This window comes from Crocuta crocuta, unplaced genomic scaffold, assembly GCF_008692635.1.
Source record: "Crocuta crocuta isolate KB4526 unplaced genomic scaffold, BGI_CrCroc_1.0 scaffold131, whole genome shotgun sequence".
Classification (NCBI taxonomy): Eukaryota; Metazoa; Chordata; class Mammalia; order Carnivora; family Hyaenidae; genus Crocuta; species Crocuta crocuta.
This window is the reverse complement of record NW_027528977.1, coordinates 16,871,874-16,885,592: the sequence shown is the minus strand read 5'-3', so window position 1 is coordinate 16,885,592 and position 13,719 is coordinate 16,871,874. Positions and strand designations below refer to the sequence as shown.

General features: G+C 47.2%; 1 protein-coding gene across 1 annotated transcript in view; it reads left to right on the top strand.

The window, feature by feature from the left end:
* WWC1 (WW and C2 domain containing 1) overlaps positions 1-7,943 on the top strand; it is a gene marked incomplete at its 5' end in the record, with an annotated part of 151,597 nt that extends 143,654 nt beyond the window's left edge. Inside the window, 4 exons of the mRNA XM_077757363.1 lie at positions 988-1,080; positions 3,038-3,271; positions 6,105-6,226; positions 7,176-7,943. Coding sequence (XP_077613489.1) covers positions 988-1,080; positions 3,038-3,271; positions 6,105-6,226; positions 7,176-7,242 — 516 coding nt within the window. The remainder of the gene's footprint in view (positions 1-987; positions 1,081-3,037; positions 3,272-6,104; positions 6,227-7,175) is intronic.
* Between the last annotated feature and the right edge of the window lie 5,776 nt (positions 7,944-13,719).

Sequence of the window (13,719 nt, the reverse complement as noted above, 5' to 3'; positions counted from 1 at the left end):
TACAAAATCACTCCAGTCAAGATGGTCCACCCCTCCATCTCTAAATCAGTTTGATCTCTGAGCCCTCTGTGCATCCTGGGGCCCAGGAGGGGACTCAGCCTTAGAGTCAGATTGACTGGACCTTGAACTCTTGTTCTGATGCTCCCCAGCCATGTGGTTTATAAAAGGGTCTTAATCTCCCTGGGCCTCAATTCCCTCTGTTGGGATTGTTTGAGGATTAAATGTGACTGTCCATAAAGCACACGGCAAATACTGTTACTGTTACTCTATTTCTGGTTCTGGTGAAGACTGCCTCCTGCAGCAGCTTTTGTCAGTTACATCCCTGGGATCGCCACGTCTGTCAGCATTGCAGGACTAATAATATCAGTACTTACTAGTACTTGTCAGTAACCACAAAAGTAATGACACAAACACTGGGAGAGGCCTGAGAAGTGCCAGAACAGTCTCTGCAACATCCGCCTGTGGCGGTCCCACTGCCTTGGAAATGTGACTTGAGAAAGAAGCCTGTCCCCGACATGTCCTGGGCCGTGCTGCCGTTCCAGCCTCCCTCTCCAGTCCTCCTCTGTCTGGGGCACTCTCAGTAGAAAAGCGTCCTTCTTGATCTCTGGCCATTGGGGGAACGGGGGAGGGAGCTATTAGCCCTCTGGGGAGAGTCCAGATAACTGAGTGATTGAAGGGATTCTGAGGAGGGTGAGAGCTCACAGAGCTGGTCTGCCCTGTCTTATCTTAAGATATTTCATATATGTGTATCTTAACAATTGTTCCATTTGAGCCATAAAGGTGAGCTCTACGGGTGACAGGGAAGAGTGGATGCAAACAGGCCTTGGTGTAGTAGGTCAAGGGGGCATGAGATGTTGGAGTCACACTGTCTGGTGTCAACCCCACTGTGCTGCTAACCACATGGGAATCCCACCACCCTTCTGGCCCCAGCGTGCCTTCCAGATATACTCTGGCCCTAATTAACTTCCCAGGACTTTTCTTCTGCAGCTGAACCGAAGTGACAGTGACAGCTCCACGCTGTCCAAGAAGCCACCTTTTGTTCGAAACTCCCTGGAGCGGCGGAGTGTCCGGATGAAGCGGGTAAGACAGTCACCGCAAAGCCATTTGTACACCTGCTCCACCATCATTCCCCCACCCCCGCGAGCACAACCCCCATGTCTGAGCATCGCTTTTCATCCGTTGGTTGGACAAAGTTGCTTTTGCCAGCATGGTGCTGTTTACCAACTGTAAAGCCTGTACAGGCACTGGGGAAAGTGCCAAACGTAAATGTAACATTATTTATGATGACAGATAGGTTAGATTCAGAGTGTGGTAGTCGGCCTGATCTTCCAGGGTAGAAATCAAAGTCACCAAGAACTTACGAATTCAGAATCTCACAGTCGCTGATAGAAGCCTGCCTCTTGCTCCACTCTGCTCAGCGTGTCATCCAGCTGATGGAGCAAAGGTCCTGACAGCCCTCCCTGCTGGCAGAGAAGCCGACACCTCCAAGCAGCAGCCGGGAGCTGGGAAGTGCAAATGGGCTTCTCTCAGTCCAGCTGGAAGAGCACTGGGAGAGGTCACAAGTTGCCTTTGCAGAGGAGTCTCACCTTGCCTACTAGAGGCTTAGCTCAGGGATGGGGGCAGGGTGGTGTTAGGCAAAGGACTGACTCCTGGTATGGACTTTGTTACCAGTCAGAGCTTCAGGGGATGCAGACCGGCCCTTCCTACTCTGGGCTTTCAGCACAGACTTGTGGGAATCTTGGGGCAAGCTTGGAATCCTGAATCCCTCAGTCATCTAGCCATTTTTAAATTATTACTGTGTTGTGATAGAAGGAGAGGAAATGGTTGTATTACTGGGGATCTCATCCCTACAGATAACTGTATCTATATGGATATAAGAAGAGTTCAGCTCAAATTTAGCTGGAGAGTGCAGGAAAGAATTCACTGGCTCATTTAGTGGGAAACCCCAGGATGTTGCACTGCCTGCAGGCATGCATCGATCCTTTGTTGAGACAGTGTCCTCAAGCCCCAGTCCCCCTCTCACAGCACTGCTTCCCCTCCCCCATAGCTTAATTCCTTTTTTTTAATGTTTATTTATTATTTTTGAGAGAGAGAGTGCAAGTTGGGGAGAGTTAGAGAGAAAGGGGAACGAAGATCCGAAGTGGGCTCTGTGCTGACAGCAGCGAGTTCGATGTGGAACTCGAACTCCTATACCATGAGATCATGACCTGAGCCAATGTCAGACACTCAGCCAACTGAGCCACCCAGGTGCCCCTACCTTAATTCTTATAGAGGGTCATGCCATACGGTGGGAAAGATGGCTGTGATTGGTTCTAGGTTAATAGCTAGTTGGCTTAACAACCTGTGTATAAAGATGCTCTTTTTGTCAATGGCTCTTTTTTTTTTTTTTTTAAGCAAAAGTGCAAGAATTGGAGGTTATTGGCTAGGCTTAGATAACATACTCACCCTCTGAAGCAGTCACTGAGGTTCTGACTGCCCAGTTGCGGGTCACATTCCTGTTCCTGAAGTCCCGTATAAACCACCCTGTGGGTTGAGCATGGAGGAGGAGTGGACCCCCAAGGGAAGATGAGGAAAGACAGGGGAAGTGCTGGACACGCAGAAGCAACACTTGTCCGTTACAGGAACATAAAGTCAAGAAGACCTAGTGTTTGCCCTCAAGGGAGCACAGACCTCCACTGAGGAAACAGCTTCAGAGCAGGATAATGACAGGGATCCATGAGCCAAGTGTGAATTGAGGCACTGAGAGCAGGGTGATCGGGAAGTGTGGGAAGTGGGGTGGGCCTGGAGCCACCTGCCTGGGGAGGAATCTCAGCTCTACCACTCAGTGCCATGCCTGGGACATAAAAGGACTCATCAAACATAAGCTGTGGGAGTGGGAGAAATCGGCAGGCTCTAGGGGAGAGTGAGCCCCGTTTCTGAAGGAGTGGAAGCCTGTGGTCATACACAAAAGGGTATTTGAGGGTCAGGGGAGCACCTCGTAGGGGCTCACCGAACCCAGCCCTCTAATAACCGGTCAAAGCTTTCCCTACCCCCACAGCCTTCATCGGTCAAATCCCTGCGGGCTGAGCGTCTGATCCGCACGTCGCTGGACCTCGAGCTGGATCTGCAGGCGACCAGGACCTGGCACAGCCAGCTGACTCAGGAGATCTCAGTGCTGAAGGAGCTCAAGGAGCAGCTTGAACAAGCCAAGAGCCATGGGGAGAAAGAGTTGCCACAGTGGTTGCGTGAGGATGAGCGCTTCCGTCTGCTGCTGAGGATGCTGGAGAAGCGGGTAAGGGCCGTGCAAGAGTCAAGAGAGCCGGCGCCATGTGCCCTGGGGACTGCCTGCTGCTGCAGGGGAGGGAGACCAGAGCTTTGAACAGCTCCTACAACCCTGTGACCCACTGAGTGTTTCCCCAGGGAAAATGTCCATCAGCCCCCACCCCGCCATGTCCATCAGTCAAGGGATCAAGGAATCCTTTTGCCCAGTAAACTTTTTTTTTAATTTTTTTATGTTTTATTTATTTTTGAGAGAGAGACCGTGAGTGGGAGAAGGGCAGAGAGAGAAGGAGACACAGAATCGGAAGGAGTCTGAGCTGTCAGCACAGAGCCCGACGCAGGGATCGAACTCACAAACTGTGAGATCATGACCTGAGCCGAAGTCAGACACTCAACCAACTGAGCCACCCAGGTGCCCCTTGCCCAGTAAACTTTAATAGCTCTTGACCTGGGTACCAGGCCCTTTTGCTGGATTTCTGTGTTTTGTGTGCAAGGCCTTATTATTCACACGTATATTCATCAAACATCGGATACTGCGCTGGGGCACACGCTTTAATAGAGTAAATACAAATGCTGACCTGCCCCATTGTCTGCCCAGTGCAGTCCCACAGAGTGGGTATCTCCAAAGATACACGTTTGCATGTAGAAGAAGTCCCTCACAGCATGAGAAGTTCCCAAGGCCACTGTTCTAGGTCACCACCTAGAGGGAAGGAGGGCAGGGGAACTCCCAGGGGAGACAGGGCATGGGCATCTAGATCTGTCCCTCAGCAGCATAAGAGGACTCTCTGGGCCAGAGAGCTCCAAAGCAGCAGTGGCTTAGGGTCTTTTATAGCCCCAGGGTTTATCTTACTATGGCTAGCAGATGGTGGATACAGCTTCATGAGGTATGTAGAGCTGGAAGTTTCTAAATGGGTAAAAAACTCTGTTTGAGCTACATTTAAAGCAGTTAGTTGGGGTGGCTCAGTTGGGTGAACATCTGACTGTTGATTTGAGCTCAGGGTTGTGGGCTCGAGCCCTGCGTCAGGCTCTGTGCTGGGGTGAAACCTGCTTGGGATTCTCTCTCCCTCTTCCTCTGCCCTTCCCCAGTGTGTGCTTGCTCTCTCTCTCTCTCTCTCTCTCTCTCTCTCTCAAAAGAATAAATAAATAAGTAAAGCAATTGGATGCATAAAAATTTGACTTTGGACCAGTGGTCCCAGCCTGTTGTGAAGAAGTAACAACATATGGTCAATACGCAGAGGCCATTTTCAGCTCCTTTATATACTGTCTCCCACTCCTGGGCTGCCACCCAAGGCAGGCATGACCTTTGCTAGTTTTCTCTGCACACAGCCAAACAGTGCAAAAAGCACCTTGTAGAAGGTACCTGCCTGGATTGTTGGGAGAGCCATTAGCTGAAGCCCCAGCTCTTTTTTAAATTTTTTTTTTATAGTTTATTTATTTTTGAGACACACAGAACATGAGCAGGGGAGGGGCAGAGAGAGAGGGAGACACAGAATCTGAAACAGGCTCCAGGCTCTGAGCTGCCAGCACAGAACCTGATACGGGGCCTGAACCCACAAACCATGAGATCATAACCTGAGCCAAAGTCAGACGCTTAACCATCTGAGCCACCTAGGCCCCCCTAAGCCCCAGCTCTTGATTCAGGTGATAATGCCTTAGCGTAGAAAAGTAGTGGTGAGTTTCTAAGGTCTGGACTGACCTGGGGACTTCATATTGACTCTGGCAATTCAGAAGTTCCAGAAATGTTGGGGCACCTGGGTGGTTCAGTCGGTTAAGCATCTGACTTCAGCTTAGGTCATGATCTCACAGTTCGTGAGTTCGAGCCCTCTATTGGGCTCTGTGCTGTCAGCCTAGAGCCTGGAGCCTGCTCCAGATTCTGTCTGTCTGTCTGTCTGTCTCTCTCTCTCTTTATGCCCCTCCCTCACTTGTGCTTTCTCTCAAAAATAAATAAACGTTAAAAATATATATATATATAAAGTTCCAGAAATGTTTGTTTCACTCTAATTTACCACTTATACCCTGTATACTTATAATATGGTTATAATAAGCATTACAGGAGAATAGAGAACCTTTTAAAGGAGAGAAGCAAATAAACATATCTCTAACTTAATTGTAATGGTCTATTACATTTATCTTTGAGATTCCTGGTTGGCAAGGCAAAAAAAGAAAACAAGTACATATGTGCCCTGTGTGCCCTGCCTTAAGAAAACATCAGTTAAGAAAACTTGGCCTTTCAAATAGCAAAAGAATTGTACATCCATGACTGACTCATAATGACCTTCTACTAAAGAACCATTTAAATGATGGCTTCATTGACCAAAATTCCATCTTCATGCAGTGCTTTCAAGTAAATGGTACATGGATACTTTGGGGCTCTTTGTGGTTCGTTCTCAAAAGTGCTTCCGTAGGAAGAAGAGATGCAATGTTCCCAAAGGCCTGGGGCACAGCTGTGTGATTGGAATTGGGTTTCCACCACTTCTTAAGTGTTTGACCTTAAAGAAATGTCTTCACGTGCCTGAACCTCAGTTTCCTCATCTGTAACATAGAAGTAATTATAATAGTGACCTTCTAGGTGACCCTGAGGATTAGAAAGGTAGCACACATTTCTCTAGGCTGCATGCATCTCCAAACCACACAGCTGTTCAGCATCCTGGCCCCAAAAACCTGTCCGTGCTGGCAGATGGTGGGATCACTTCTCACCCTTCTGAGCCAAGGATCCTGGTGGAATGGGAACAGTGATCCTCAGACCTTTTGACTACAATAGACCCCCAAGTGCTCTTTGGCTTACCCCCTTCTCGAGGCCCGAGGACTCTGTATCACCTCACAGCCCTGCTTGCTTTGCTCTGCAGATGGACCGAGCGGAGCACAAGGGTGAGCTTCAGACAGACAAGATGATGCGGGCAGCTGCCAAGGATGTGCACAGGCTTCGGGGCCAAAGCTGTAAGGAGCCCCCAGAGGTGCAGTCTTTCAGGTACGCAGGTGGGCCCCTGGCCAGCCCACCTCCCCCTTTCACATACAGCCTGCCCAGCCTCAGCCTCACTGGCCGCCGTCCCGAGCCCCCTCCGCTGGCAGAGTACCCGCTCTCCCTGAGACAGATGCGCACACTCTGCCCAGCCGTCCCTGGCACTCTGTGGGCTCCACAGTGCTTTCCCTCAGCTGTCTTTATTAGTCCCCACACAACTCGAGCTAATTTGTTAGATCCTCTTGTTTAATGAATGAGACACCTGCTCCGGCCTTTCCTTTTAGCGTTTCCATCACCGGTAATTATGGAGGATTGGCTGAATGATAAATAAGTCTGGGGGTGACGGATGCTTTCCCAGCCTCCCTGGCTCTGCATGCTGCCTGCCAGGGTCTCAGGGAGGTCTCAGGAAGGGTCTTCTTGCCTGAATCCAGGCAGGTCATGGGAGGGCCCCAAATGCCACCTAGCCGGGGACTCCCATTCACAGAGGCCCTTGCGTTTAGACTGATGAAACAAGCCTTTCTGGAATAGAAACATTTTTAAAATATTGTCATTTGTATAACTATATTTGGACAACTCTTATTTTGTAAGCAACTGGGAATCTAAAACACACAACACTAGAAATGACCCAAGGGCCCATTTAAACTCAGAGAGACCCATGACTTGAACTGAAGGTGGCTGTTCCTCCCAGTGTCCCTAAATGAGTGGTTCTCAACCAGGGGTGACTTGAGCACCACAGGGACCTTCGGTAATGTCTGGGGACATTTTTAGTTGTCACAACTGGAAGGCAGTGGTGGGGGGTGGGGGGAGGCCGATGCTGACACCCAGTGCCTGGAGGCCAGGGATGTTGTTAAACACCCTGCAGTACACAGGGCAGCCCCCCAACAAAGAATGACCTTGCCCATAATACTTATTAAGTGAGGTTGAAAACCCTGCTCTGAAGGGCTGGCCTCTTTTGCAGGGAGAAGATGGCGTTTTTTACCCAGCCTCGGATGAATATCCCGACCCTCTCTGCAGACGATGTCTAGTCACCAGAAAAGTATTTCCTTTGTTCCACTGACCACGCTGTGAACATAGACTGTGGCTAAAGTTATTTATGTGGTGTTATATGAAGGTTCTGGGTCACAAGCCCTTTAGCGCTCTTGTCGGTGTGAAGACGAACAGAATTTTTTTTTTAGTTTGGGTTCTATTATTATTAAAAAACAAAAACAAAAAAACAAAAAACCAGCATTAAAATGACAAGATTGTATAGTTTGTATATTTAGGAATGTATTTTTGAGAAAGAAGATTTAAATGAACTAAAGCAGTGTTAAGTTGCTGCTCTTCTTAAAATAAAATTGTTTAGAATTTTTTTCTTTTTTTGTACAGCTCTACCTTCTAGAGGTTTCACTGCAATAAGAAGTAATGTTTCAGGGACGGTAATCCTAAAAGGACGTCCTATAGGTGTCACAGCACAGCTGACCTTTCCTACTTAACATATTTTGTACAATATTAAAAAAAAAAAATGCCAGGAACCATTTGGGGAGTTCTGAGGTGCATTTGCAAGTCTTTATGAGCTGTGATGTGTTTTGATGTGGCTGCCTGGAGCAGGCAGCAGGGAGCTGGCTGGCCACACGCCTGCCCCCGCCGGTCTCAGACGCCCAGTGAAACCACTGAAGTGAGTGAGGGAGGGCTATGGAGAGCTCCTTTCAGTTTTATCTCCATCAATAAAGTGGCCTTTCTGAACGAATTTTCGCTCTCTCTCTTTTCTCCCCTAACCCTCACTGCATCTGTGTTTCCCTGTTTTTTGACCTGCCCCTTTCTAACCACTTCCTCCCCGCCCAACCCCCTGTGCAAGGGATGGTTTTTCTTTTGCAGGAACCATTGCTCATTCAATCATTAGATTCAAAGGACTGCTCAGCTGGGGCTGTTGCAGACAATGGGACTTCAGCCTTTAACAGACAAGTAGCCAGATCCTTTCTTCCTTTTTCTGACATTATCCTGTGCAATTTTCCTCCAGGCACCTTGCACCACCAACCACATCAGAATCGCTTCAGGCAGCTTGTTAAAAACATAGATGCCCAGGGGCGCCTGGGTTGAGTGTCTGACTTTGGTTCAGGTCATGATCTCATTGTTCCTGGGTTCGAGCCCCATATAGGGCTCTGTGTTGACAGTTTAGAGCCTGCAGCCTGCTTCGGATTCTGTGTCTCCCTCTCTCTCTGCCCTTCCCCTGCTCATGTTCTGTCTCTCAAAAATAAATAAACAATTTAAAAAAAAATTTTTTTAAAGACAGATGCCTGGAGCCTTCCCAGACCCATTGTTCCACCCTTTCTCAACTGGGATGGGCCCAGAGACCTGCTTTTATCCATGGCTATGTGCACACCACAGTTTGAGGGACCTACCAGTAAATTGTGAATGAAGCTCAGGCAGAGACCGAGGCAAAATGGTGTGGCCCTGAATCCCATGGGATTCTGTGAATCCCTGAGTCACTCAGGAACACAAATATACATGATCTTCTCCAGGCCACTGGGATGGGGGTGATGGAGGGAGTCAAGCCTCCTTCACTTGGGTGTGGAGGCTTTTCCCCCACCTCCCCATTTGTTACCTGGCTGTTTCTTACATTGGAGAAACCTACAATGGTGTAGAATCCATTGTTATTCCCCACATGTGTCCAGAGCCTCCCTCCCAGCTATCCAGTCCAGTGTCTCACCATCAACCAGGGCCTCCCCACCCCCAGGGCTTCACTCTCTAAACACACCAGCCATCTGTGCATTCTCTCTCCTGCTGTGAAACCCCATCCCACATGCTGAAGGTTGGCTTTGCAGGGTCTTCAAAGAAGTATCAAAGCTGTCCCTGACCAATCACAACAGGTCCAACATAAGGATCGTGTCCCACTGCTCCTGTGGCCCCTCATCCTTGCACAGCTCAGAGCTTCGAGATGCTGTCCTTGCTGGCCCTTCTCTTCTGGTAAGGACATTGGCTGCAGCCATGGAGCAGATGACCCAAGATGGACAGTCAAGAGTGACCCATCCCATTGGCTATCACAGTTAGAACAAAGATAGTCATAGAACCCCAACTGGGCCAATCAGAGCCCTTCTGCATTTTCCACTTGGAGGTTAGAAACTAGATTTTCTCTTCCCAAAGCTGTCTGTAGCCATGGTTCACACTTCTGGAGCCAACCCTGCAGAGAGAAACAGATAGAAAGAGTTGGGAAATGTAGAGTAGACCTGGGGTTTGAATCCTCCATCCTCACCGTAGTTGGAGTCTGTGTGGTAAACCAGGTCAAGAGTGCTAATAAAAAGATGAAGGTCCTGCAGTGAGATTTATTCACTCAGTCACACCGTCAAGGTTCAGTCAGCCCCGCACATACCTGCAGCATCAGCTTCCTTAAAGCTGAGCTCCTGGCACCCTCCTTATGTGCGGGGAAGGCTGTGGGGAGCAAATCCTACCCGAGCAGTATGTCTCAGTGCTGCTGGTCCAGCTGACGGAGCATTTGCAGGAGGCCTTCTGTCAGCCATGACACCGAATTCTCTAAACGGTTCATGGGCACCCCACCAATATATCCCATCGTTTGCCTGGCGAAGAACTGAAGAATAGATAAAGACATTTCCCTCAGAATCATTCACATGTGTTCTCCAGAACCTTCAGGAAACACAATTTCAGAAATGTGGAAAGATCTGTTTCAGGTCTCTCAGATAACAAATGGCCCAAGCTCAGATGCAAACACTGTCTGTCAGCTCCGAAATGTCTCTTGTGTTTCACCTCTGGTTTCTGTTTCATGGCCCTGTGGTCTCACATGGCCCCACTCAAAGGGAATTTGAACATCCAGCTTTGAAGAGTGAAGCCATGAAATCCTGTGGTTTCTCTGCAAGGGGGTGTGGAGGAAGGTGGCGTGACTAGGTCATTAGACTGAGAAAGACTGACCAGTTCCAACCATTTCATAAAACCAATGGCTGCCTTTATCTGTAAACCTTTTTCAGTGTACACAGTGGCGATCTTTGTGCTTCCTGCATCCAAGGAGGTTAATAAGATTTGTCCAGTTAACTATCCACCTGCTAGTCAGACTGCTGGCACCTTAACCATTCTTTTCTGTATTCTCACGCTTCTTTTCTGTATTCTGTATTTACAGTTCTAGTTCCTTCTGCCCAGTCTGCTGTTCCTCCCATGTCATCACCCTGTCTTCATGTGGCTCTCTCTTAATCACTATTCTGCTCCCAGTTCAAGCCTCACCCCTCAGACCTCTCCCCTGATCCTGAGCCGCCCAATGCAACTTACCCCCTTCCCCACATGTCACTCTCTGACACAATGACCCAATTAGTGTGTTCAGAGCACTGTTCCTCTGCAGTAATCTTGTCACATCCCCACATCTGTCTCTTCCCTCTGAAATGTAAGACCTTAAAGCAGGGACACTGTTTGCAGTGCTTTTTGTTGTTGAGTGTGACGCAGAGTGGGTCCTCAGTAAATATCTGTGGAGTGAATGAATGAGATCAGATGTCTGCCCCAGGGGTGTGTTCACTCCCTTCTTTGTCATTCCTGCAGGACAAAAGAAGATTCTAGGTGGAACAAGAGTACTGAAGGCTATTCTTTGCGGTGCCAGGTTGCAGACACCTCTCTGATCCAGCCCAGTGCACACCCACCAGATACACTCCACCCTCCAGCATAAAGAAGCAGAAGTGATTGGAACTGATAATACACACACACACACACACACACACACACACACACACAGTGTTTATGTTCTTTGGGGAAAAGTCAGGTTATTTACCCTGAAATCATTCCTTGACTATAACAATTACTTGTGCCACACTAATAGCTAATACATACTACATGAAATCCAAAGGGTTCACAAGAGCCTCAATAGCACATCCTTCCACTCACTGTAGACCTAGGCACTGTTCTATACATTTACCTATTTTTTATCCCCATAACAACTCCATGAGGCAGGTACTGTTATGATCATTCCCATTTTACCTTTGAGGAAACTGGATCAGACAGCACACAGCTGGTAAGTGGGAGACCGAGGATTAAACTCAGTGTGTGCTCTCAAGACACCTCACTACAGTGACCAGAATGCTTCAGACGCCTGCCCCCCACCTGCCAGGTCCCTCCCTAAAGACATTCCATCATGCCAGTTTCTTCCATGGTCCTACCAGAGATAGACAGTGGTTGTAAATATGCAATGAATGGATATATAATTTTATATGTATATTCTTTTTTCCACCTCAAAATGCATACTAAATGTATTGTCCTGTATTTTGCCGTTTCTCAATAAGGTATCTGTAAGCAGCTTCATTCTTTTTAACAATGATGTAGTATTCCATTGAATGGTGTACCATAAATTAATCGATGGACATTTATGTTATAGCCAAAGTCTTGCTTTCACAATGTCTAATTGATCTTCATCCATTTCCACACGTGTATGAGAATATCTGTAGATTAAGTACTGCCTCCACTTTTTTTTTAAACATTTATTTTTGAGAGAGGGGCACCTGGGTGGCTCAGTTGGTTAAGCATTGGACTTTGGCTCAGGTCATGATCTCACGATCTGTGAGTTCAATCCCCACATCAGGCTCTGTACTGACAGCTCAGAGCCTAGAGCCTGCTTTGGATTCTGTGTCTCCCTCTCTCTCTGCCCCTCCCCACCCTCAAAAATAAACATTAAAAAAAATAAAATAAAATATTTCTTTTTGGGAGAGCATAGGCAGAGGAGGGGTGGGGGGCAGAGACAGAGGATCCAAAGCAGACTGCACTGACAGGCTGGCAGCAGTGAGCCTGATGTGGGGCTCAAACTAAAGAACCATGAGATCATGACCTGAGCCAAAGTCAGACTCTCAACTGACTGAGCCACCCAGGCACCCCTGTCTCCACTTTTTAAATGCACCATCAGAGCTCTATGCAAAACTGTAAATTGCCTCTCAGACATTTCTTCTCAGTGTATTTTCTATCTTCACTAAGTGACATGAAGATTCGTGGAGATAATATGCTTTAGGTACTGAACAGAGTTAGTTAGTGGTTGATAGGGAAGCTGTTATGTTCTAGCACAGGAGTATATTCTAGTTCCTATATTCTAGATGCTTCTGGGAATAACTAAATTTAAAAGCTTGTCCTACACCATTAGTAAGACTTCTCCCAGAGCACTTGGGACTAAATAAATTTATGTAGGAGATAATGGTAAGTCATAAGTTTACAAAGAAAATATATATGTGAAGCCAATCAGAAGTGACAAGGGAGCATAAGCCTGACATTATAGTACTTTTTACCACTTGCATTTACCTCTTTGATTTTTTTTTTTTGGCTATCTGTTCATGAGGATATTGGAGATCTCAGGGCAGGCATCATGCATGTCTTGTTCACTATTTTAATCCCGAAGGCCAGAGCAGTCCCTGACAGATGGCCGACCCCCCAGTAATTGTGTGGTGGATGACTTAGGCTAAGACCAAAGTTCTATTTACAGTCCTAGTAAATGACACGCAAACCTGGGCAGAGACATTTCCAGTGGCTTCCAATCCTCTCAACAGGCTGCCTTGATAACAATGACTTGATGCAGTGTTTCCCAAAGGGAGGCATCAGATAAAATGTTAGGTGGTACCTAGCTGAATTTTTTAAATTATTTTACTTCAACATGCACACCAAACCCATGAATTCAAAGCTCTTACTGCTTCAGATGGGGATAAATAAGGTAAAGTAAATCAATTTAAAGAAAAAGATAACATCATTAATGCAGTGGAACAAAGAAATGGCAAAAAATACTGATGATGGAAACACAATTGGGAAAGACTGAGTTAATGTATCTAAAATAGTTCTAAAGGGTCACCTTACACAATCTCCCATTTTACAGATGAGGAAAGCAGGCCCAGGAGCTGTGGCTTGCCAGCAGTAAACTGAGCTCTTGCTAACTAAGGAAAAGGGACAGTGATGTTCAGGCACCACTTTGAATTGTCTCTACCCCTGCTTCCATCTGGTAGCCTCATAAGAGCTGCCTGTCAGGCTGATACACGAGATCAACCTGGATGCCCCTGGGGCAGTATTTCTTATTCCTTCCACACTTACCTCATCCCAGTGTTCCCCTAAACTTTCATGCCCTTGGCTAATTACCATTGTATCTTCTGTGTAATCCCTCTGCCCATTTTCAAAGCTTACATCTACTCTAATTTGTATTACTAAAACAATGGTGCCTCCTGCAATATATCACCATATGCAATCTGCTTTTTCATTTAATTTTTTTAATGTTTTATTTATTTTTGAGAGAGGAAGACAGAGCGTGAGCAAGGGAGGGGCAGAGAGACGGAGACACAGAATCTGAAGCAGGCAGAATCTGAGCTGTCATCACGGAACCCGACGTGGGGCTCAAACTCACAAGCCGTGAGATCATCTTTGAGCTGAAGTTGGATGCTTAACCAACTAAACCGCCCAGGGGTCCCTGGAATGTACTTTTATCTAATACATTTGCCTCATCTGGAAATTCTAATAAACCCCTCCCCTCCCTCATCCATACTCAAGATTTACTGATCTAGTTGAAAATGCAA